This window comes from Cervus elaphus, chromosome X, assembly GCF_910594005.1.
Source record: "Cervus elaphus chromosome X, mCerEla1.1, whole genome shotgun sequence".
Taxonomy (NCBI): Eukaryota; Metazoa; Chordata; class Mammalia; order Artiodactyla; family Cervidae; genus Cervus; species Cervus elaphus.
This window is the reverse complement of record NC_057848.1, coordinates 59,969,838-59,996,015: the sequence shown is the minus strand read 5'-3', so window position 1 is coordinate 59,996,015 and position 26,178 is coordinate 59,969,838. Positions and strand designations below refer to the sequence as shown.

Genomic DNA, 26,178 nt, shown 5'->3' with positions numbered 1-26,178 from the left:
CTTAAACTCCTTTTCCAGCTTCCATGCTTGCCACTGAAGCTCATTCTCCATGCAGCTGCTAGAGTTATCTTTCAAACTAGCAATCAGCCCCAGTGCTTCTCCCAGACTGAAGCTCTCTGGTGGCTCCCATCGTTCTTAGCATACACTCCACAAAAACTCACTGTGACTTACAGGATCCTGGGTGATCTGATGCTGTCCTAACCTGCCAACTGGATTAACTGTCACTGTTTGTCCTAAATCACCATAGTGACTTCCTTTAAGTGTTTCATATACATCTCATTCTTTTTCTCAGCAGGGCCTTTGCACGTACTGCTACAACAATCTAGAATGTTCTTCCCAAGGGTGGTTGCTTCTCATCCTTAAACTCTCAGACTACATGACACTACCCCCAGAGAGATCTCCCGTGGCTATTGCAAGTCTCCTCCCATGGCACACACATTAAAAAAAGAAAAGATCTCTATTGCTGCAGCTTACTTTCTTCACAGAGGTTTTCACTACTTTTTTTTTTTTTCTCATTAAACTTTTTTTAATGGGTCTCAAATTCTGTGACAGATTTTTGGTCAAGTTGTTTTCATTAAAAAGTACTGATTTTTAAAACAAATAACTTAAACTGCCACACACAAAACATATGGTCCACAAAAACATTCTCCTTTCCTTCTGACGGTTTTACGATGCATTGTTATCATTAACCAGTCTTTTACTATTAAACTTAAATGGTCAATTGAGACAAACAGTTCTGAGACCACTGAGGTTTTCACTACTTATTGTTTTCTTGGTTTTCTCACAACCTCCTCCCCAATTAGAATGTAATAGAATGTAAACTTCATGAGGGTGGGGACCAAGTACATTTTAGTCACCATTGTGTACCAGTTTCCTACTATAGTGATCAACACAGATTATATACCCTGTGAATATTCGGCAAGAGAATGAGTTAATTAATTGCAGGTATCTGAGTAGTAATGTCAGACAGGAAGCTGAACATTCAAGTTGAGGAGCCAAATAGAGAGATCTGCCACATAAAGATAAATGCTGAGGCAGAGAATTCCTTGGTGGCTCAGTGGTTAGGACTCTGCACTCCACTGCCAGGTACCCAGGTTGGATCCCTGATCAGGGAACTAAGATCCCTGAAAGCCTCCTGGTACCCCCTGAAAAGCAAACAAACAAACAAAAAACCCTTGAGACCACAGAGATATTACTGTAGTGGGCTTCCTGGGAATGGATGAGATTACTTAAGGGGTGAGGAGAGAATGAAAAAACAAGAGCATCTAGCAATGAGACTGAAGAAACTGTAATATTTAAAGATGGACTGGAAAATTCTTGAAGAAAATATTTTTCAAAATGAAAGTATTTGTTACAATTATGTTACATGTAATTTCTAATTTGTTGTTATTTATTTGCTAAGTTGTTTCTGACTTTTTTGTGACCCCATGGACTGTAGCCCGCCAGGCTCCTCTGTCCATGGCATTTCCTAGGCAATTCTTGAAGAAAATATTTTTCAAAATGAAAGTATTTGTTACAATTATGTTACATGTAATTTCTAATCTGTTGTTATTTAGTTGCTAAGCTGTTTCTGACTTTTTTGTGACCCCATGGACTGTAGCCCGCCAGGCTCCTCTGTCCGTGGCATTTCCTAGGCAAGAATACTGGAGTGGGTTGCCATTCCCTCTTCCAGGGGATCTTCCTGACCCAGGGATCGAACCCGTGTCTCCTGCATCTCCTGCATTGGCATGTGGATTCTTGACTACTGGGCCACCAGGGATGCCCAATTTCTAATTTATCATATATAATTACAAATATTGATTTACTGCAGCTAATAAAGCTGATAGAATTCCGTATTCTCTGTTATTTTTTCATGTATACATTTAGTTTTTATTTTTTTAAACCACTTGGCTAGTGGGATCTTAGTTTTCCTGACCAGGGGTTTAACTTATGCCCCCTAAAGTGGAAGCCCAGAGTCTTAACCATTGGACCACCAGGGAAGCCCCCTTAGCTTTTTTAATTTTAATAAAGTTATGAAAATACCAAAGGCTTTTGAGAACCGTGGTTGAACAAAGTTAGTTTGCAGTTTGAAAAAAAAAAAAAAAGAATGCGTGAAACATCCAAGCAATTTGAGAATGAACGAATGCTCTTATAGTTAAGTGAATCAGTGTTTTTTCACTCATGCCTTCTGAGTTTCATGTCAGGAAGTCCTTTTGGTTCTACCTTCAAAATACATCCAGAATCAGACAACTTCTCACCACCACCACCACCACCAGCAGTGCTGTCCCCACTACCCAAGGCTTTATTACAGTAGCTTTCAATAGGTCTCCCTGCTTTCAGCCTTGCTCCCATGAAAGAAAAATATTGCCTGCCTTATTATCAAACAAAAGATGCTGTGATCATCAAGGCGTCAGCCACTGCCACCATGCAAGGGCGAGACTGGAGGGAGCCCCCAAATGTGCATCCTGGGGGACTCAGGATGGGAAAGAATGGGGTACCAGCTAGATAGTTAAGGTGCATAGTAAAAGAATGATTTCAGTGAGTCCAGACTCTTGTATCTTCCCATACAAAGAAAAGGCACTAGATTCATGGAGAAGTTACCCTTTTGTAAGAGACATTTACATTTACAAGGAAAATCTCCATTTGTAAGTATCTTTCTCTCTATGCAGAAGAAACAGACGGATGATCTTATCTTTAGAAGCTCTTATAAATGGAGAGTGGAATGCTTGCGATTTGCATCACAATCATATTCTTGTTTACCGTGCTTGGCTTGATAGTCTTAGGTAACTGGCTCCTAGAACATCTGTTTTAGCTGATGAGGTATTTAAAATGGTGGCTTGAGTGGAAGGGGGAGGGCCAAGATTGGGGTAGAGGGTAAAAGGGACAAACCATTGGGTTAGCCAAAAAGATACTTTAAAAACCCAAATGAACACATTTTTCAGTTTAAAAACTCCAACGAACTTTTGGGTCAACCCAATATTGTGCACAAAATAAGCTACACACAATATTGCAAAGCAGCTATACTCAAATACAAACTTTTGAAAAAATATACTACTATTGGGGCCAGTGTGAGGAAAACAGGAGAGACTCCATCTTGAAGCCTGTCATCCATCTTAAAGACAGGAAGTAAACGGGGCCTGAACCCCTCCCAAGAGTGAGGAAACAGTTGCTAATGAAAACCAGTTTCTCCTGGAGACATCCCTCCCTACAGATGGCAAATGGAGATTGTAGTTGAGGTCAGGCTGCCCCTGTTAGATTAACCATGGAGACATCCCCTCTTGATGTATAATCATTGTTGTACATGATTGAGTTTTACGACAAAGAAGTTGCTAACATGTAACCAGTCACATAGAGGGGTGTGTGGGCGGGGGGTGGGGGCGGGTATAAAACTAGGCCTCTCAGAAACATCAGGGTCCTGGTTGGGAACTGATTCCCCTTGGACCAGCTGGCATAATAAACTATACTCCACTGTCTTGAGTGTCCTCCGAGGTGTGTTTTGCGACTCTTGATTCCACAACACTACAAGGATATACTGTGCAACACAAAAATATAGCCTATATTTTATAATAACTATAAATGGAGTATAACCTTTAAAACTTGTGAATCACTATGTTGTACATCTGTAACATAGTATTGTACATCAACTATACTTCAATTAAAAAATAAAATAAAATGATGGCTTGAGTCATTTCCTGAATTACTCCATTTTCCTGGTTATCGCCCATGTACACGGGAGGTATGCATGTTATTAAACTTCTGTTTCTTTTTCTCCTATTAATGTCTTTTATTACAGTGGGAGGTGGGGACATCTCAGCCAAGAACCTTGAAGAGTAGAGGGAAAATGATTTTTCCTCCCCAACAAAGGCAAAGTCTCTACCAATGGCCTACAAAACCCTCCATGATCTGGCTTTAGCCTTGTGCTCTGCTATTTTTGTGTTCGTTCACTCAGTTTCATCCATACTGAGTTTGCTCTTCTTAGAAGGGGGCAGGTATGCTTCAGTCTTTCTGGCACGCTCTTCCCCCAAATGGCTTATTCCCTCCTTTATCTTTACTTCAATGGCACATTCTTGGTTGAAGCCAACTCAGATCCACCCTTTTAATTTTGAACCCTTTCATTCCTGTACTCCTGACACCCTTTCCTGCTTACTCTGTTCTATTTCTTTAGAAGAGGTGGCTAGAATACACAGAACTATACAAAAAAGATCTTAATGACCTGAATAACCACAATGAATTAGATCCCACATGCTGCAACTAAAGATCCTGTGTGCTGCAACTAAGACCTAGTGAAGCCAAATAAACAGATAAAAATAAAGAAAAAAAGAATATATGGGTGTTCCCAGTACCATTTGTGAAAAGTGTGAAAAGACTATCCTTTTCCTGTATAATTGCCTTTGCACCTTTGTTGAAAATCAACTAGAATATTTACTATTTACACATATTTACTATTTACACATAATATTTACTATATTTTTACAGTCTCTCTATTCAAGAACATTTCATTCAAAGATGGGCGAAATAAAGGACAGAAATGGTATGGACCTAACAGAAGCAGAAGACATTAAGAAGAGGCGGCAAGAATACACAGAAGAACTGTACAAAAAAGATCTTCATGACCCAGATAACAATGATGGTGTGATCACTCACCTAGAGCCAGACATCCTGGAGTGCTAAGTCAAGTGGGCCTTAGGAAGCATCACAACAAACAAAGCTAGTGGAGGTGATGGGATTCCAGTAGAGCTATTTCAAATCCTAAAAGATGATGCTGTGAAAGTGCTGCACTCAATATGCCAACAAATTTGGAAAACTCAGCAGTGGCCACAGAACTGAAATATGTCAGTTTTCATTCCAATCCCAAAGAAAGGCAAGGCCAAAGAATTTCTTTCATAGCATCTTTCATTTTCTAACACACATTATTTATTTGATTTATTGTTTATTGTCTAGCCCTCCTCACTAAAATATTAGCTTCAGGTGGTCAGGGACTATTGTCTTTTTGTTCACTGATGTATTCTCAACACTCAAAGCAGTGCTGACCCACAATAAGCACTGAATAAATATTTGCTAAATGAATGAGCAGATGGATGTTCCTCATGACAAGGTTATAAAAGTATCTACCCATTTTTCCTCTAGTACTTCAGTGGTTCTACATTTTACATTTAAACCTTGGAGCTGGAATTTATTTTGGAGTAAAAAATGTGGTCTTCCCTGGTGGCTCAGATGGGAAAGAATCCACCTGCAATGCAGGAGACTCAGGTTCAATCTCTGGGTGGGGAAGATCCCCTGGAGAAGGGAATGACAACCCACTCCAGTATTCTTGCTTGGAGAAATCCATGGACAGAGGAGCCTGGCAGGCTACAGTCCATGGGGTCGCAAAAGAGTCGCACACAACTGAGTGACTAACACTTTCTTTCAAAAAGTATGGTATGAATCTACTGCAGGAAGGGGGACCGCTTCAAGGGCCCAAGCGGGGTCTCTTGTTTATCACTCAGGAATTGTCTGAGGAGACACAAATGCTGACAAAATAAGAAGTTTTCTTGGGAAGGGGTGCCTGGAAGGAGAGCAGGAGGGTAAGGGAGCCCAGGAGAACGGCTCTGCCATGTGGCTTGCAGTCTTGGGTTTTATGGTGATGGGATTAGTTTCTGGGTTGTCTCTGGCCAATCATTCTGACATAGGTCCTTCCTGGTGGTAAATGCATCCCTTAACCAAGATGAATTTCAGCAAGAAGGATCCTGGAAGATTGGTAGGAGTTATAGACTGGCGTCTCCTTTTGACCTTTCCTGAATTCTTGTGCTTGCTGGTGGCTTGTCAGTTCTATGTTCCCTACCAGGGCCTCCTGTAGTAAAACAACTCATACAAATGGTTAATGTGTCCGGCCAGGGTGGGGGATTCAGGTCAGTGGTTCTCCTAACAAATCCAGATTTCTTTCCCTCTTCCAAAGGCTCTCTAATTGCCTTGACACAAGTTACTGAAAATGCAATCATCTTTCCAGCCCCCACCATTTTGAGATGTTTCTTATGGTTTACCTCAGTTCCTTTTTAAGGGGGTATGAAAGGTGAACACGTTAGTTGTTCAGTTGTGTCCGACTCTTGGCAGTAGCCCACCAGGCTCCTCTGACCATGGAGTTTTCTAGGCAAGAATACTGGAGTGGGTTGCCTTTTCTTTCTCCAGGGGATCTTCCCGACCCAGGGATCAAACCAGGGTCTCTTGTATTGCAGGCAGATTCTTTACTGTTTCAGCCACCAGGGAAGCTCAAGTATGAAGCCTGGTTAAAAGTCATCATCTCCTCCACTGTAGAGAAAGATACAGTAGAATTGTATCTTCACTCATTCTTCCAGTTACTATATATCAGAACTGTACACTGGTTACAGAGTTTTTTTCCTTGCTTGTTGTAGCAAAGTAGGCTATCTTCTGGAAAGTGGCTTGGAAAGCCTCCCAATCTTTAATCACATACAATTCTTCCCTCCCTTCCTCCTTGTTTCATGCCAGATAACAGACATTTTTAGAACAAGTGGCAAGATATCTTTTTGTAATTTGGAAAACAGACACAACTGGCTGCAGAGTGACCTCACATTTGCCCTTTCTGTACAAATGCAAGGCTGACAGGAGAGCTTTCCCTTAACTAACTCATCGCAGAAGGACCCTTAGCTTGATGACTGAAGGTTATTTCTTAACCATTTAATGGTTTGAAGCTTTTAAAACTATGGAGTGTTTTTGTTTTATTGTTGTCTGTTCAGTGAAAAAAAAAGTGAATGCTTTTCAGGTGAATTGGGATTTGAGACAAGGCCATCAGTATTCATTAAATACTTACTATACACCCATCTCATACTAAGTGCCATGGAGGATAAAAACAGCTTGTAGTTCATCCATGTGTGTGTGCTAACTGTGTGCTTCAGTTGTGTACGACTTTTTGCGACCCCATGGACTATAGCCTGCCACGTTCCTCTGTCCATGGGATTCTCCAAGCAAGAATATGGAATGGGTTGCCATGCCCTCCTCCAGAGGATCTTCCCCACCCAGGGATCAAACCCATGTCTTTTACATCTTCTGCATTGGCAGGTGGGTTCTTTACCACTAGTACCACCTGGGAAGCCCTGTAATTCATTCAGTCAATATTTATTTAGCACTGATTATATTCCAGGGATACATAGGGGCAAATTTAATATCATTTGCCTCAGACTATCAATCATTGAGATGACATCTGGAGAGAAACAAATGGGGCAAAGGAAAAATCAGAGTTAAGAAAACTATAACTATGTTTAATGATAATCCAAAGGAGTAAATAGGAAGAAAGAAAAGAAAAATCTAGAAGATCTAGGAGAGGGAAGGATGGGATTCAGAGATTCATTTGGGGCAGGGTGAGACTTGCTTACCGGACTGCCTGTGGACCAGAGTTGCTAACCCTCAGCCTGCCCACATCCCTTCTCTCTAGGATCTACATCAGCAACACCCTGCTTCCTGCCCCTCCCTTCCCCAGCACAGCCATGGTGATCTCTTAAGATGAAATCTGATTACCTCCACTTCTGATCAGATCAGTACACCCTCTGCCTCCCTCTCCAGCTACTTGCTTTGTCCTCTCTGTCTCACCTTTAGATTCTAAGCTACAGCCATAACGATTCTCTCTTACAGATTCCTCAATTAGACATGCCCCACCACACCTTCCTCTCTCTTGTGGTCCTTTGAAGTGCTGTCTACCCTAGTCTAGAGCACTCCACTCCCCACCCCGCCCATCCTCACATTCCTGAGCACCAACCACAAAACCTGCATGATCTGTTCCACAGGGAGGCAAGTTCCCTTCTTGAGACCCAAGGGGACAAAGACATCTATGGTAGAGTCAGCCCTGTTTTGCCCTAGACTGGAAGAGGCCCTGTCATCCTCTGTCTGGATCTGAGACAGAGAAAGAGTGCCTGCTGGCCTCAGGAGGAGGGATTTCTTCTAGTTCTGCCTGGAGGTGCAGACTCTGCTTCCTGAACCATACATTTAAGTGGTTTATGCCAACCTGGCCAGTTCCCAACTATTGGCAGAGACAATAATATATATAACTTATTCTGAACACAAGTAGATGTGACTTTTGCTTTACTTATTATTTGGCTGAGAAAAGAAAAAAAATAAGAACAAGTATTCTTATGCTACTGAGCACATTAATGCTAATAACTCTGAGCTGGTTCCAAAGTTCCTTGGGGGATTTTACCCATGACCTGAGTTGAGCATCATTTACTACCACCTCCCTGGCATAAACCATAATTCACCAAGGCAGACAGAGCAACTGTAACTGTGTAGAAGAAAAGTAACAACTGTTCACAAATTCTATCCCTCCTGCAAGATAAGCTGGTAACATTTTAGCCTATTGCCTTCCAGTGTCTTTCTCTCCACGTGTATTTTTTAATACTTAATACTGTGTGATTTGGAGACTTCTTTTCTTTTTCCCATTATAGTCTCTTCTTTGGTGGTCTCATTCATTCTGATGAGTTTTATTACTACTTCTAAAGCAACAAATTTAGCCCTGATCTTTACTCTGAGCATCAGATTTCTCCATCCCCGCTAACATCCCCAAACTTGCTCCTTTGCAGCTGTTTTAGTAAATGGCCACCTCTTACTAATACTAGATATTCACTCATCCATAATGACTTATCCTAATTTTCGAATTCTACCTCAATGCTTTCCCATCTGATTCATGAGCAAATCCTGTCCATGCTGCCTGCCATATACACCTGCCACAACCCTAATTCAAGGCACTGTCTTCTCTTTCCTGGTCCATTTGCACAGCCCCGTTGTTGTCCCTGCTTCTACACCTACCCCCTGCAATCCTGTAGTGGGTTTGAACGTTCTGCCTGCCTTGGCTCCCTCATATAATGCCCCTTAAATTCTGGTCACCCTGGATCCGTTTTAGTCCCTTGAAACATGCAAGGTCTTTCACTCCACTTTGTGCTTCTTTTTCTGAAAAACTTCTGATCCTCCCTGCCCTCCAGCTTACCCATGGAGGGTTTCTTTTCTTTCTTCAGATCTGACCTCCAAAGTCACTTCTTCAGGTAGACCTTCCCTGAGGGTTAGATCGAATTTGGTCTCTCAAATATTGTCCATCAAAGCACCGAGTTTACTTCCTCCCTAGCACTAATCACAGCATGCAATTGTTTTATTTGTTAATTGTATTTAAATATCTTCTTCAGTTTTTAAAGAAATTAGCAAATCAAAAATGTTTGTGATCCCCTCCACGAGTAGGCTTGACAGGTAAAAACGACATCTCCAGTTAAATTTGCATTTCAGATAAACGGCTAATAAGTACATTATATTGAGACCTATTATACTGAAAAAAGTATTTGGTATCCGAAATTCAAACCTGACGGGGTTTTCTGTATTTTCACCTGCTAAATCCGGCAGCATTACCAATGAAGCGCGTTGACCTTGTCTCGCTTATTCTGGGTTGTACCCTCCCGGCCAAGCCCAGAGCCTGCCTGCAATTTAGTAGGTGCTCAGTAATTGTTCTATAAAACGGGTTATCTCTACGCTGTTTTATACAGTTTCTTTCCCCCACCTGACATTTATCAGAATTTTCCCCATTCACCAAAAATTCTTATTAAAGGTATTTTGGGGAAATATATTTTATTATCTAAACTTCTTTGTTTTTCCTTTCTGCAAAACTGGTATAGTTCTACCCTCATCATGTTGTTTCGAGAATTAAATGAGTTAATGGGTGTAAAGTTTAGCACCTTGCCGGGACCACTAGAACACGCAAAAAATTTGAATTCTTTATTATATGCAGTCCGTGAACCATTTTAGAAGAAAGCAAAAACGCGGGTTTGTGAAGCACCGGTGGGGGCTGGGAAAACGGTTAGAAACTGGGGCCGGCCGAAGAGAGGAGGGCCCGGGAAAGGGGGAGGAGCGAAGAGTGATTAACAGCGGGGGCAGCCAGTGGGGATACTGGGAACCGCTCCCCCTCCCTACACGTTTCAAATTCTAAGCACCGCCTCCATCCGGGTCCTTGAGCCTCGTTCCCGGGCCGTATAAAGTTTGCTGTCTCCTTTGTTCGCCCTCGTTGCGCAGTACTGCGAGCGCCTTACAGCTTCCGTTCTCAGGGTCGGCCGCCCTCCCGCGTGCCGAGCTGCTAGGAAGCCGCTGTTGGCGAGCTCGTAGGAGCTTGAGACCGTCGTCACCTCTCCAGTACGTGAGTCCTTTTCGTTACTCTGTATCTTGCGTCCATTTTTGCCACGTTACAACTTGGGATTATCTCCCTGGAGATGAGGGTGGCGGGCGCCATCTTAAGAACCCGGAGGTGCCGACCTATTTAGGCAAAGCTGGGAGTGTCGACGGAAAACCGACGCGGGGGGGGGGGCGCTTCGTAGTGTGCCTCCCCGGAAAGTTTGGCTGTTTTTCCTGCAGGGGCGGGGGGTGGCGGAGGTTAGACCGGAGCGGGACGAGGAGGGACCGCGCCTCCTCCGCCGATACCTGTGTGGGGATGGTCCTGACCTCGGGCGGGCACGTGCACTTTTGCGTGGGGTCCTTGTTCATTGGCGGGCCTTCGAGAGGAAGCCCTTTGAATTTTCTGAAGCGCCGCTGGTGGCAAAAGTTACTCCCTGACCGGCGGAGGTTGTTCTGGGCTCAATCCAAGTGTCGCCATTTTGTATTTTCCACGCGGTTTTTAATGACGGGTTTTAATTGGGTTCCACTGCAGCCTTTGAGTGCTGGGTTACAGGGCGCGCTTCCATGTTCCGTTATTTCGTATGAGATAATATTGACGCTTTTTAAAAATCGTAACGTGAGCGGGGCAGGGGCTGTTGACGGAGAGTCATAACTTGGTTAAAACTTTAAATTGCTGCTTAGATTTACTAGGAAATCGTAGTGAAAGGAGCCAGAGTTGTTGGATTGGTCAGGGGGACCTGCGCTTGGCCTGTGACCTTGACTGAGTAGGTTTTTAAATATCACTAGGGTAATTGGGATGGGATAATTGAATTTTTTAAGGCTTCCCTGGTGGCTCAGCGGTGAAGAATCTGCCTGCAACACAGAGTTTGATCCCTGGGTTGGGAAGATCCCGTGGACAAGGGAATGGCTACCCACTCCAGTATACTTGCATGGAAAATCCCAAGGACAGAGAAGCCGGGCGGGATACAGTCCATGGGGTCGTGAGAGAGTCGGACACGACTTAATAACTAAACAACAACAACTGAATTTATAAAAGGCAGCAAATCTAGTATTTAAGGTAAAATGCGCTTTTTGAAGTGTTGTAATTAAGGCTGCCAAAGTGGATTAAAGATAGAGGAATTAATTAAGTTGGCTTTTTTAAACCAGTTTATTAAACTGCTTTTACTAGTTACACAAAACAAAAATTAAAAAAATTATACAGGTTTTTTGGTGAGGCTTAAGAATTGCTTTCCTTGTATTATGTTAATGATTTTAGTAAACAAAAAATAAGCCCTGATACATAAAATTGTGTTAACTTGAACTTTTTTTTTTTTTTAAAGGGAGGGTAACTCGTTTTTTTTCCCCCAACAGATTTTAACCAGGGGGGAAAAATGGTTGAGGCAGATCGCCCAGGAAAGCTCTTTATCGGTGGCCTCAATACAGAAACAAATGAGAAAGCCCTTGAAGCAGTATTTGGCAAATATGGACGAATAGTGGAAGGTGAGTTATCTAAAAATATATGCAGGGTTATAATTAAAAAGGTGAGCTGTGATGACTTTGATTGCATTGACCACATGAAATGATAATGTGCTTTGTCCTCTAAGAAGTTCTGAGCTTGCTTTCTTTTTTATAGATTAACTTTTTGTTTTTCCTTTTCAACTAGAGTAACACTTTTTCCCCCCTGAAAACTACTTTTTAGTTCTCTTGATGAAAGATCGTGAAACCAATAAATCTAGAGGATTTGCTTTTGTCACCTTTGAAAGCCCAGCAGATGCTAAGGATGCAGCCAGAGACATGAATGGAAAGGTAAGAGTATCTGCAGGATACCATGTTTCCTAGTATGTAAAACAGCACATTGTTAACCCAAGTCTGGTGTAGGGCTGCTCTTGAATTTGAGTATAAACCTTTCTTAACAAAAAAATCGTTCAATTTTAAATGTTATGTAGAAAAAAAAACTTACGTAGGATACTTTATATTATACTTCAGCTTTTCTTTTTGGTTAGTTGTCTTAATAAGTTGGTAATTGTTTGGCCTTGTTAAATTTTACCAACTTTACCGATTACTTAACGTTGTAGTTCAAATAATAATCTTAAAAAATTTGAATGTGAAACAGAAAGGTAAAAACATTTTGAAGGACATATTAGTGTCAGTGCATAGTGGATCGGCAAGTTCTCTTTTGAATGTTTTTAATTAACCGTTGATATTATTTAGTCCTTAGATGGAAAAGCCATCAAGGTAGAACAAGCCACTAAACCGTCATTTGAAAGTGGCAGACGTGGACCACCTCCACCTCCAAGAAGCAGAGGCCCTCCCAGAGGTCTTCGAGGAGGAAGAGGAGGAAGTGGAGGAACCAGGGGACCTCCATCCCATGGAGGGCACATGGGTAATGACTTAAGTTTAATTTAGGCTTGGTGTATAAATTAAGAACTGTAAACACATCAGTGTGTACTTTGGTCAATAAATCTTTATTTTAAAGGCCTTAGCTTTTGAAATTGAGAACATTTTATTCATCTACCAAAGTGATTTCCTTAAGGGAAACATAGAAGGCATCCTCAGTTCAATTAACAATGCCTTGAAATGCGACTGAACTGAAATAATTAACAATAAGCTATTTTTTATCCAGATGAACTCATTCTATAGGGAAAAACACAGAAAATTTTGGATAGATATTATTGGTTATATGAATATTGAATAATTTGGGGGGTTTTTTTGAGGTAACTTGAACCCTCAGTAGAACTCTTCAGTTCTACTTTTCTAATCTATACTACTCATGTGTCTCTATGTAGACTAACATGTCTCAGTCTCTATGTAGACTAACAACTAAAGATTTCCCCAACTAAACAGAAATGGTCTTGTTCTTGATCAAGCAAAACTTTTGTAGCTTTTTCATGTATTAACATGAGTTTTTTTTGTTCTAACGTAGATGATGGTGGCTATTCCATGAATTTTAACATGAGTTCTTCCAGGGGACCACTTCCGGTAAAAAGAGGACCACCACCACGAAGTGGGGGTCCTCCTCCTAAAAGATCTGCCCCTTCAGGACCAGTTCGAAGCAGCAGTGGAATGGGAGGAAGAGGTAAATGTTGTGTATATGACTGTCTATCCTACTATCATAACACAAGGATTGAGGTGAATCCTAAAAATATTTAAACTACCTAGATCACTTGGAGTCACAAAGTTAAATGCAGAGCATTGAAAACAGTTTTGGTGTAATTAAGAAATTTTAGAGGATTTCCTCATATACATCCATATTGTCATATTTGATTGAATCCCTGCTTTTCATTGCTTCAATGCAAATTTACATTTTTACTTTGCTCTGGGTGTATTTTTAAAATTGATTTTTCCTTAAGCTCCTGTATCACGTGGAAGAGATAGTTACGGAGGTCCACCTCGAAGGGAGCCCTTGCCCTCTCGTAGAGATGTTTATTTGTCCCCAAGAGATGATGGATATTCTACTAAAGACAGGTAACAGAAAAGTATAGTAGCTTTTGTCTGTTAATACTTCAGGTTGAAGGAAAGCTCATCAAAAGTATGAACCAAGTTACTTTTGTTTCTTTAGCTATTCGAGCAGAGATTACCCAAGTTCTCGTGATACAAGAGATTATGCACCACCACCAAGAGATTATACTTACCGTGATTATGGTCATTCCAGTTCACGTGATGACTATCCATCAAGAGGCTATAGGTATGTGACTTTGCTCTTGGCTGCCATGGCTTGATGTAAAAAAAATTTTTTTTAGCTGTAAAAACTAATGTTCTGGGACTTACACATATTTCTCTTTAATATAGTGATAGAGATGGCTATGGTCGTGATCGTGACTATTCAGATCATCCAAGTGGAGGTTCCTACAGAGATTCATATGAGAGTTATGGTAAGATTTTGGTTGAGGGTCTCTTGACTATCACCAGCTTGAGTTTTTAGGTTCATGAGCCAGTTTATTAGGCTGTTGTGGTGCTTGCTTTCAAAGGGATGTTTGCTTGCTTTTAAGGGGGTAATTTATTCAGCTGGGCTTTTCCTAGTCTTGTGAGGGGCTTTTGTTTTTTCTAAGTTTTTTTTGAGGCTGTTGGCTTGCTTTGGAGGGGATTTTGCTTGCTTAAATTGGCAGCCTTATGTGTTTTCCCCCAACAGTGAAAATACAATTTAAAAACTTTATTAACAAGATCAAATGTTTACCATTGCAATATGAAGGAAAGTCTACAGTTCAAAATTGCAACTTATCACTGGAAAGTTGGCTGAGTGTCTACTATAAAATAACAAGCTGTCTGGAATATCCTCTTGAAATACACACCGTCTTCAGTCTTTTCAAACAAACATTAAAACCCACCCATTTCCGTGTCTCAGCAGATGAGCAAATCCCTGTTAATGGCCAGCAATGGCAGAGTTTAAAACCTCCCAGTTAAGACAGTAAACGTTTAATACAAGAATTCTGTAAATTCAGATTTAAATGTTGTATATATACAATTTATAGTGTTGCCATATTACCTGACCATTGACCCTGCAGGTAACTCACGTAGTGCTCCACCTACACGAGGGCCCCCGCCATCTTATGGTGGAAGCAGTCGCTATGATGATTACAGCAGCTCACGTGACGGATATGGTGGAAGTCGAGACAGTTACTCAAGCAGCCGAAGTGATCTCTACTCAAGTGGTCGTGATCGGGTTGGCAGACAAGAAAGAGGGCTTCCCCCTTCTATGGAAAGGGGGTACCCTCCTCCACGAGATTCCTACAGCAGTTCAAGCCGCGGAGCACCAAGAGGTGGTGGCCGTGGAGGAAGCCGATCTGATAGAGGGGGAGGCAGAAGCAGATATTAAAAACAAACAACTTTGGACCAAAATCCCTGTTCAAAGAAACAAACAAAAGTGGAACCTGTTCTATCATAACTACCCAAGGACTACTAAAAGGAAAGATTGTGTTACTTTTTTTAAATTTCCTGTTAAGTTCCCCTTCCATAATTTTTATGTTCTTGTGAGGAAAGAAAGTAAAACATGTTTAATCTTTGATTTTATGACATTGCTTTCAACAAGCAAATGAAACGTTAAGTGTGTTTAAGACTTGACATGTGTACTAGTGGTGTAATCTTCCAAGTAAAAGTGTCCCTAAAGGCCACTTCTTATAGGATTTTCCCCAGTAAATGATGAGGCAAGCAGTTTATCTTACACAAAATATCTAGTCATCTAAAATGGAGAGATGAATCCTCCTGCCTATATAAACAAGCTAGCTATTAGAGGGTGGTCGGGGTATGCTACTCTTAAGATTTCAGAGTGTCTTCAAACTGAAATCTCAAATGTTCTCAGTATGAAAAACCTGAGATCAGATGCATATATGTAAGGAAAGTGCTATTCACCCAGTAAACCCAGAAAAAAGCAAATGGATAATGCTGGCCATATTTTGCCTTTCTGACATTTCCTTGGGAATCTACAAGAACCTCCCCTTTCCCCCTCCCCAATAAGACCATTTAAGTGTGTGTTAAGCAACTACAGAATACTAAATAAAAAGTTTGGCCAAAACCAACCATGAAGCTGCAAACGATGCTTGCTCTTACTGTTTCAAATTTTTGCAACTCTGTAGTGTCTCACTTTTAAGGAACAGCTTGATTGCAAAGGAGAAAATAGATAAGCAATGAAGTTATCTCCAACTTCTCAAAGGCTTATGACTTCTAAAAAGTGAATCTATCAGCATTCCACATCAGATTTAAAGCATCAAATGCCTGTGAAACAGCAAAGATGGTAAGCAAAGCAAACTAGTTTTTCCGTCTAAGTCGAAATTGAACACTTAAACCTTCCTCATAGTACAGTGAAACATACTGTACCTCATGGCAATGGAAATGCTTTCTAGATTAAAAAAAAAACTTTTGGAAAACAAAGTGTTCGATAGCATATTAGAAGTCCTCCAAATTCAACACTTGGATTTCTTTTTTTAAAGCATGTGTGACACTTAAAGGCCTTAATAAAGCTGTTTACCAGTAGCGATCTGGGGCTTGGGAGGGGGTATTTTTTTAATCTTAAATCTTATTTTTGATGAAGACCTTTAAACATGCTTCATGTTTTAACATTTTTCAAATTAGTCTTTTAGTCAATATAGGAAATGGCTTAAGTTTGGGGTCCCCCTCTCTTTACCCCCTGTAAGCCATTGCAAACCTGACATTTAGTTGGATGCCTGACTTGTTTTTAGTTCTGTGAAACTACACTCTATGGAGAAAATCTATTGCAAGTGGTCTTTAAAAAGCAAAACCTGAGGCAGCATGACCCAGGTCCAGCCATGAAGTTGAAAAAGATGCTCTTGAATATAGTAAACTTGAAGACCTCCAACTAAAAATCCTTACACTGCACTTAATTCCTTCAAATAAGTTTTGTCCGTTCAACTTATGGATTTAACATGGCAGTGCACCATTGGAACAGAATGGGAATCCATAAGCCATGCAACTTAACCATTTAAGCCATTCCAGTCCATCCCAAGCCAGTGAAGCTTCCACCACTTAAGAGAAATAGTAGAACACGAAATACGTTAAGCTGCAAGTCTGAACTTGCCTTTTCTTTCTGGAAAAGAGGGCAGTTTTAGGCAAGTTTTGAAGAATTTCCTTAAGAGAGATAACTAGTTACCTATTTAATTTTTACAGGTTGAGAATTTTGGTCATGGTCATGATGGTCATGGAGTGCTGATTTTTTTCACACTAGATAAAGCTGGCAACAAGAGAAATGCAATGCTAAGGTAAGTTTTGATAGCAGTGGCTTTTACAGGTATAAAAAGACCATGGCATTGCCATGTTGTATGCCTTGATATTGGCAAGTTATCTGTAATGGGTTAATTTTAGGATTAGCAGGGTAAATCTGTAACACCTGGCACATTAAATGGGAGTAAGGTTTTCTCAAACATAGCTGTATTGAATGTATTTATACAACTTGCTAGTACTTTGTTACCAGTTGTTGGCTGGAGTGATACAGTGTAGCATTTTGCTATGTGAACAAACTTGTATGAGGTTCAAACTTTGTCCTGGGCCTTTTTAAAAAGGATACTTTATCAGTTACAAATTGGCTAAAGGGTGAACTGATAACAGATGCCACTAAGTCCTTAGCTTGAGTAACAGTTTTACTGGTAGAAGGATAACAGGAATTCTGATGGGGCTTTTTTTTTTTTTTTTAGCTTCCTGGGTTATTTCCAGAATGAAACAGTAAATATATTGTGACCTGATAGTACCTTTTCATTTTACAGAGCTGTTGAAGCGGAAGAATTGCTGATTGTCCTTAAGGCACAACAGTTGCATAAGCAGTACTCATCAGAATTGGTTTGGTGCAGACAAGATTTTTGCCTTCCAGGGTTCCCGTGGCTCTATGGAAGGCATCAACCCCAGTTGGTTAGCACTCTTAACTAGGGAGTGGCAGTTTCTTAAAATAAGTAATTGACAAGATGGGGAAAGGGGAGTAATTAAGGAAATGGGTAAGTGGAGGTAGTCAGGAAGTTCTTGTGGTTCTTTTTTCAGCTTTGACTTTACTTTAGCTAAGGTCATAGAAGTGACATGAAAGTTGCTCAATTGTGTCCAACTCTGTGACCCCATGGACTATACAGTCCATGGAATTCTCCGGGCCAGAATACTGGAGTGGGTAGCCTTTACCATCTCCAGGGAATCTTCCCAACCCAGGGATTGAACCCAGGTCTCCTGCATTACGGGCAGATTTTTGACCAGCTGAGCCACAAGGGAAGCCCAAAGTCATACTGCAACTTAGAACTTCCTAATTACCAGTGATTGTCAGAAAGTTGGATTAGAAAACTGAAAGGCATAAGAGGTAACTTTATCCAGTAAAGTGATTTTTCAGCAAGTAAAATATTTCTTACTGTTAGTTTATCCAAAAGTGAGATTTAGTCTTAAAACTAAATGGAAGACTAATATCTGGAAACTAAAGTAACTGGAAACATAGCTGAAATGCTCGAAAGCACACTTTGAAAACTGGAAACAAAATTTGGCCGGTTGGCTTCTGCTGTGTGTTTTTTTTTTTTTTTTTTAAAGAATAGTTGTTTTGTAAGCTTCCTTTACCCCCTACCCCAGTTCATGTCTTGCAAACAAATCGTTAAACAGCTTTACCAATTATTGCATTGAAGATTAGAGCCAATGGTGTAAAAGCTAATGTTCTCAAAGGAAACAGATTTGAGTTGTTGGGTTAGAAGGAACCAACTCAACCTTCTGAATGTTTACCTAGTAAATATCAGTACTATCATGTTTACCATTTGCAGTTGTGGAAAATATGCAGAAATTTAACCCTCATTTTGATAGGCTCTTCCAATCACAGATCATGAGGGTATTGACCAAATTTAAAAAGCCGTTGCACTTACATAGCTGTCTTCCTCAATCATTCTGTAATCGAAATTACTTGGGTCTATGCTCCCAAGGACCTTTTGGCTCTTGAGATTTTATTTAGGTATCTTGAAGATAGTGTAGGACATAGAGACTAATCATAGTGAAACAAATACTAAATTGAAGAATGTTTAATGACCACACAGCTATTTGGCAAATAGTTTACTGACCCAGCAGACTGACTTCTGCTCCTGTTGGGAAAAGAATTGGTCTTGATTCTTCTGGATTTATACTGGTTGTAAAAGAAACAGAATAACGTGTTTTCCTTGTTTAACTGGTAGTTGAATATAGTACTTAGATATAATAGATGGCTTTTCTCTTTTTGGAATGTTTTGTATTTGAACCTAATAAAACTTGACGTGCATTTTTTGTGGCTCTGGGGTCTTTTATAATAAGGGATTTTATTTTGGCTTTTAAAAAGGATCTGCAAACATCCCCCACCCCCAAACCCTAGTTCTTAGGCCCTTGCAGCCAGTTGCCAGGGAACATAGTCACTGAAGTAGCCTATGGCTAGGCTTCCTAGGGGAGGAAGCTTCGGGTGGGCATTGAGGTAATTCAGATGATTTCATGTAATCCTTGCCCTGAAATTGGAGCAAGAACACCAAAAAACTGGAAGCTAAAGTACCAAAGATTTAATGTTTCTAGTATTAACTTTTTGGCTCCTGGGAGAAACAGGTTAGTTAATTCAATTTGGCAGTGAGTCCCACTTCAGACCAAGTCCCTTGGGGGTGTCATTAAATCCGCACAAGGTTAGTGTTTGTTGGTTCTATGTACATCTGACTCATGTTCATTTCCACTTGATAAAACTAATTTAGGTGGGTTGAGTAAAGTACCTCACAGGCAGCGAAGCACTGTTCACAGGGGATCATTGGCTGTGGGTGCCCTGTTGAGTAGGGGAAGGTAAGCTTGCTAAAGCTGAGTTGGGCTAAGTTGATACAGTCAGACTTTGTGACCCTGTGGACTGTAGCCCACCAGGCTCTTCTGTCCATAGGATTCTCTAGGGAAAAAGACTGGAGTGGGTTGCCATTTCCTTCTCCAGGGGATCTTCCCAGCACAGGGATTGAACCCACGTCTCATATCTCCTGCATTGGCAGATGGATTCTTTACTAGTACCACCTGGGAAACCTATAAAGCTGAGTTGGAGGACTGCAATTGTGTCCTGGCTTGACTGGTCGCTCAGTGGTTAGAGAATCTGCCAGCCAATGTAAGAGACAAAGAGTTCAGTCCTTGGGTTGGGAAGATCCCTGGAGCAGAGAATGGCAACTCTAGTATTACCCAGAGAATTCCACAGAGGAACCTGGCCAGCTATAAGCAACAGTCCATGGGGTTGCAAGTGACATGATTGAACAATGTTAAAGGTCACCTTGACATGTGGTTTCCTGTAAGCATGGGGTTTGTAGGTTTGCATTTGTGAGGTGAGTTAGGCCACTGCAACAGCCTTCATTTTGTGGTTCCTGTTAAATGTATTTCATTTCACTCAGTCGTGTATGGCTCTTTGCAACCCCATGGATTGTAGCATGCCAGGCTTCTCTGTCCAACAACTCCCGGAGCTTACTCAAACTCATGTTCACTGAGTTGGTGATGCCATCCAACCATCTCATTCTCTGTTCCCTTCTAATACACTGATTAGATTATATAGCCAGGTGAAAACTAAGATGGCTCAGATGGTAAGAGGCTGCCTGCAATGCAAGAGACCCAGGTTCTTCCATTCCTGGGTTGGGAAGATTCCCTGGAGAAGGGCATGGCAACCCATTTCAGTATTCTTGCCTAGAGAATCCCATGGATGGGGGATGGGGGGTGGGGGGAAGAGCCTAGGCAGGATACTGTCCATGGGGTGGCAAAGAGTAGGACGGAGTGACTAAATAACCTCAGGCAGTTCATGGCAGTGTGTGCATGCTCGGTTGTGTCCAGCTTGCGACCCCAGGGACTGTAGCCTGCCAGGCTCATCTGTCCATGGAATTTTCCAGGCAAGAATACTGAGTTGGGTTGCCATTTCCTATTCCTGGGGATCTTCCCGATCCAGCAATGGAACGAACCTGAGTCTCTTGAGTTAGCAAGCTCATTGTCTATCATTGAGCCATCTGGGAAGCCTGAAGAGCCTCAGCTCTATACTACCAGTTGTTCCAGAAAAACTTAAATCCATCCCATCAATTTTTATTTTTTAAGTATTTATTTATTTTAATTTATTTTTATTAGTTGGAAGCTAATTACTTCACAGTATTGTACTGGTTTTTGCTATACATTGACATGACATGGATTTACATGTGTTCCCCATCCGGATCCCTCCTCCTGCCTCCCCATCGCATCCCTCTGGGTCTTCCCAGTGCACCAGGCCGGAGCATTTGTCTCATGCATCCAACCTGGGCTAGTGATCTGTTTCACCCTTGATAGTATACTTGTTTCACTGCTATTCTCTCAGAACATCCCACCCTCGCCTTCTCCCACAGAGTCTAAAAGTCTGTTTTGTACATCTGTGTCTCTTTTTCTGTTTTGCATATAGGGTTAGCGTTACCATCTTTTTAAATTCCATATATATGCGTTAGTATACTGTATTGGTGTTTATCTTTCTGGCTTACTTCATTCTGTATAATGGGCTCCAGTTTCATCCATCTCATTAGAACTGATTCAAATGAATTCTTTTTAATGGCTGAGTAATATTCCATGGTGTGTGAAACATCAACATGAATCAGCCATAGGTATATCTATATCATCCCATCAATTTCTGTTTAGTTGAACATGTCAATCTGAAAAATGTAACAATAACAAGCTCTGGACAAATTTTGAAGGGACTTCAACCTAAAGCATATCATGAGATTTGGTAAAGACATACACACTCTCAAGGTAGAGAACGTTGCTGTCACCTCACCACGTTACCTTGTGGCCCTTCCTCAACAATTCTTTCCTTCATCCCCAGACATACAGACTAATTGCCTGTTCTGGAACTTAAAAATGCAAGATATGGGTCCTTGTATAAGGCTATCATTAGGCAGAATGCTTTTGAGATTCAGGCATGTGTATCTATGCGTACTGGACTTTTTTTTTTTTAACATACTGTTGGCTATTATAAAATCCCTATGAATGGTGTTCTTATGCAAGTCTGTACATGGTTAGAGATGAAAACAGGTAAGAAATTGCTGGATATTACGTAAAGCAGAAAGTTTTATAAGAAATGGCCAGATGATTTTTTCCAAAGCTGTATTACCACTAACAATGTGAGTTCTGGTTACTCTGTACCCCATCAATGTATCATTGTGGCTTAAATTTGTGTATCTCCAGTGAATAGTGAGTAGCATCTGCATTTTTAAAAATGCACGTATTTTTGACTGTGCTGCTGTGTGGGCTTTTCTCACTGTGGCAAGTGGGGGCCGCTCATTGTGATGGCTTCTCTTGTTGCAGAGCACAGGCTCTAGGGCATGTGGGCTCTGTAGTTGCGGCTCACAGGCTTAGTTACTCCACTGCACGTGGGATCCTCCTGGATCAGGGATCAAATCCACGTGTCCTGTGTTGGAAGGAGGATTCTTTACCATGAGCCACCAGGGAAGCCCCAGTATTTACATTTTTTGAACTGAAATATTTACAGTGAAATGCATAGATGTCAAGTGCTCAGTTTGATTAGTCCTGAAAAATAGGCCGTAACCTGCACATCAGGAGAGAACGTGTCCCTCCAGGAAGTTCCCACCTGCTAGAGAAGCACCATTGACTTGATTTCTACTGGTGTAGGGTATTTTTGCTTAATTTACTACTTTATATACATTAAATCCTACATCATTGTACCTTCTGTGTTTAGCTTTCAACATATTGGAGGCTCATCCATGTAGTTGTATTATGTTCCTTTTCATTGGAGGGTAGAATTCCAGTGTATAGTTTATTCATTATATTGATGGACATCTGGTGTGTTTTCAGTTTGGGGCTATCAGGAATAATGTTGCTATGAATATTCTTGAGCAAGTTTTGGACATGCATTTTCATGTCTTCTGGAGAAATATCCTGTAGTGGAATTGATACCGTAATAGAGTAGATGATACATGCTTGATTTTAAGAAACTGCCAAATAGTTTTCTTCAAAGGTGACTACCACTTTAGTCCTTAGTAATTTATGAAAGTTCTGGTTGCTTTCCAACATTTGCTGCTGTTGATCTGTTCCATTTTAACCATTTTAGTGGATGGGGTGGTGGTGGTGGTATCACAGAGTGACTTCTTGTTTGTTGGCCACATGGCACAGTTTGTGGGATCTTAGTTCCCCAACCAAGGATCAAACCCATGCCCCCTGCAATGGAAGCCCAGAATCTTAACCACTGGACCGCTGGTTATTGTTACTTAGTTCTACTTTCCGACTTCAAACTCTCTTCCACGTTAAAGGCTTGCCTCAAAGGAGTGGAGATTTTTGGTTTGGTGCTCATGATTATGAGCAGGGGATTAACATGTCTGTAAGCTCTGAGGGCTTCTTCACAGCCTCACTATGAGTACTGTGCTCGGGAAGTCCTGATGCCATTGCCTTTGGTTTTTCTTCTTGGGATGCTCACATTCCTCAACGAAATCTCCGTCAAATTCCTGCCTTTGAGGGTCTTGTGTTTATTTACTAGCTCTAGACGTAGGGCTGGGGGTTCTCTGTGTGGGTGGGGGTGAGAGATGACTTGGCCCATGTACCTGCCAGTGTAATATACCCCCTGCTCCCCAGCAACTCTGATGCTGCCCTGTGTGACACTTGACACCACTGTTCTGTCTTGCTATGCTGATAAGGTAGACCGCGATTCTCCCAGAACAACACAGAAGGGGGAACAGAAGGACACAATCAGAAAGTTTTCCTCTGGCCTCTCTCGTCCCTGGTGCGCCCCTCTTCCATTTTAAGTTGCTTGTCCCTGACCTCCAACCCCACCCCAGACTTGCCCCTTCCAGTCTCTTGGTGGTCCTCAGTTTTATCTGGACTGAGTTAGAATTCCAGCTCCAGTATTACCAGCTCTGTGACTTTAGGCAAGTTACTTAATCTCTCTGTACTTGTTTTCTCATTTGTATAATGGGATTAGTATAGCATTGGCTGGGAAGGTTAAATGAGCTAATAGTGCCTGGCACATGGTAAATGCTGCAGAATGATTTCATCATTATCTGTCAATTTTCCTTCTGTGTGTCATCTTTAGGACTGGAATTGCAGGGAGCAGCACCTTATGTTAGACCAGCATCTTGTCAAGGACTGAAAGTCCCTGCTGCAAGCCAATGTTCGTTCTTTCTCTCCTGAGTCATACTCCTCAATTTTTTAATTGTGATTAGTCCACACAGGACCCTTGTCATTTAATTTTCACTTTTTATTCCCACTCCCATTCCCCTGTCCAGCAGTGGCAACAATTCTAATGCATTTAATCTATATTCTTTTTGTTTGTGTGTGTTCTTACTGAATATATCAATGTTTTATATGCATATGTTTTATTCATTTTCTAATTTTTATTTTTAAATTATGAAAGTATTATCATACTTTTTACAGGATAAATGTGTGTTATCAAACACATTTACAGGAGACTTAGAAAATACAGAACAAGGTTACATGAAGTTCCACTGTATGTTACAGTTATTTTATAAGTAGATAAATTACGAGTTTTAGTTGGAGTTTCAACAATAAACTCTCAAAAATTAATAGAATGAATATACAGAGAAGTAGAAGGATATAGTGGACCTGAAAAGCATTGTGAACCAATTCAACATAATTAAGATTTATACAATTTTCATACAACAGTAGGATACAAATTCTATTCAAATTCCCATAGACTATAAACTAGGAGACACTGGAACATATCCAGGCATATAGAACAAGGTGCAAAAATTTCATGGTCTAAAGTTACTGAAATCACACAGAGTCTGTTCTCTTATCACTGTGGAATTATGATAGAAATCATTATCAAAAGATATTTGAAAATAATCCACATTTTCCAGTGCTATGTGACATTTACCAAAGGAGATCGTCAACTTAGCCATCAAAGGCATATATTTTAAGTTAAATGGTATATTATATATCTTACTGTGTTTCTTACAACTTATCACCAGTTTTGAAGTTTTGAAGATGTTGCAAATATATATCTAGTGCATTGCTTCTAACTAGCATAGTATTTGAAGGTGTTCCTCCCCTGTTTAGCATGTTCACTCTCCCAGTTTGGTGTATAAACTGTTCTTTCTGGGTTTTAAGTGTGTATCTAGCTGCCTAGAGTAGACTGAGATTTGACCGTAGCTAGAAATGGCACCCCACTCCAGTACCCTTGCCCAGAAAATCCCATGGACGGGGGAGCCCAGTAGGCTACAGTCCATGGGGTCACAAAGAGCTGGACATGACTGAGCGACTTCACTTTCACTTTCATGGATTTAATGGCAGTTGTAAGTGGTTGTGGTGGGTCTTAAAGAGAATACCACCCCCTTTCAAGGAATCTGCCTCAGGTGAGGTTATCATAGGATTTTAAACAGAGGAAGGCTTATTTCTCCAAATATAGCAGGACAAGCTGCTTCAACTGGTAAAGGAGGTTGAGAATGGCTTGAGGGTTCAAAATTGTCCATTTCACCTAGGTCCAAACAGTTTCATCTAGGTTCAAACTCCATTCTAAGTTTCAGGGTCCCATTCCTTATCAATCACTACCTTTCACAAGAGAAATTTGAGGCTGAATTCAACTGTCACTGTAATTCAACATCTTATGATTTTGGTTTTTTGGTTTTCAGGAATATCAGCCCTGTGATTACAAAAAAATAAGAGGTTTGTTTTAGGGTTGTCCTGCAAGCTCTTTGATTTTCTTTGATTTGAACTGAGAATTAATGTACTTGAGCTTATAGTTTTGTTTCTTTGTAAGCACTCAGACAAACTCAAAAAAATCCACCCAACACCACAGTTTGATGATCGTCATTACTGGTATAATGTTTAGGCGCAGCAGCTACTTGATCTTCCAAAGCACTGCTTCAGTTGGCACTTCTTGATGCATTGTGATTGCCTCAGCATGCCATGGATGACTAGCATCATTTCCCTCAAGCCCAAAGGCATGAAGAAATCAATTCCCAAATCCTGTTTTTGTGGGTCTGGAGTTGTCAATTTTCAGGGTCTATCTCCAGGCCATTTCAGTATTTATTTGGAGAGGGAAACTACACAGCACTTTGATCAGGGAAGGTTTGATATGAAGAATTATTTAACATGGATAGAATAATGAGGGATTACTTAGAAATAAAGAGAACTCTTAACAGCATATGTAGTAACCACTATTCCTAGGGCCAAAATGGAGTACTCAAGGAAGAGCCCCACTCCCACCCCAGGGCTGAAATCTAGACCTTGTTGGGGAGGCATGGCTTTGGCTTGTTGAATGGTAGAGAAGTCACTGTGGTGTCACACCCACAGAACTTGCTAGAACTCTACCCTTTAGGGTACTGAAAGTGAAAGTGTCTCTTGCTCAGTCGTGTCCAACTCTTTGAGGCCCCATGGACTGTAGCCCACGAGGCTCTGCTGTCTGGGATTTTCCAGGCAAGAATACTGGAATGGGTTGCTGTTTCCTTCTCCAGGGGATCTTCCCTACCCAGGAATCAAACTCACATCTTCTGCATTGGCAGGTGAATTCTTTACCACTAGCGCCACCTGGGAAGCCTTTAGGGTACTGAAGGAGGCTTTTGGTACTCAACTGTAAAACTTGAGCAGGCAGGGGAGTTTCTGGGGCAACTGCTGCCCATAGCACACTGCAGGGGCTGTGAGCACAGTAGGGCCTGAGGCTGGAGACATCCACCTCCA

General features: G+C 41.1%; 1 protein-coding gene and 1 non-coding gene across 3 annotated transcripts; both read left to right on the top strand.

Annotated features, from left to right (window-relative positions):
- Positions 1-9,954: 9,954 nt before the first annotated feature.
- On the top strand, positions 9,955-18,802 carry RBMX (RNA binding motif protein X-linked). 2 transcript variants are annotated; one of them, XM_043896016.1, is made up of 11 exons: positions 9,955-10,131; positions 11,461-11,589; positions 11,789-11,895; positions 12,301-12,472; positions 13,013-13,165; positions 13,440-13,554; positions 13,649-13,774; positions 13,879-13,961; positions 14,592-15,817; positions 16,708-16,799; positions 17,301-18,802. In XM_043896016.1, exons 2-9 carry the CDS (start codon positions 11,481-11,483, stop codon positions 14,900-14,902), a joined length of 1,176 nt encoding a protein of 391 aa, XP_043751951.1. In that variant the 5' UTR covers positions 9,955-10,131; positions 11,461-11,480; the 3' UTR covers positions 14,903-15,817; positions 16,708-16,799; positions 17,301-18,802. The 2 variants fall into 2 exon arrangements, with proteins under 2 accessions (XP_043751951.1, XP_043751952.1); XM_043896017.1 differs by having other exon boundaries at positions 9,987-10,135.
- Positions 11,635-11,706, top strand: LOC122691088. Its single transcript, XR_006340327.1, has one exon. It is a non-coding gene; the product is annotated as a small nucleolar RNA SNORD61 (small nucleolar RNA).
- Positions 18,803-26,178: the final 7,376 nt, after the last annotated feature.

Coding starts and splice junctions, on each gene's coding strand:
- RBMX (XM_043896016.1), top strand. CDS start 11,481: ATGGTTGAGGCAGATCGCCCAGGAAAGCTCTTTATCGGTGGCCTCAAT. Junction 11,896..12,300: donor CCAGAGACATGAATGGAAAG/GTAAGAGTATCT, acceptor GATATTATTTAG/TCCTTAGATGGAAAAGCCAT. Junction 13,775..13,878: donor TATCCATCAAGAGGCTATAG/GTATGTGACTTT, acceptor TCTTTAATATAG/TGATAGAGATGGCTATGGTC.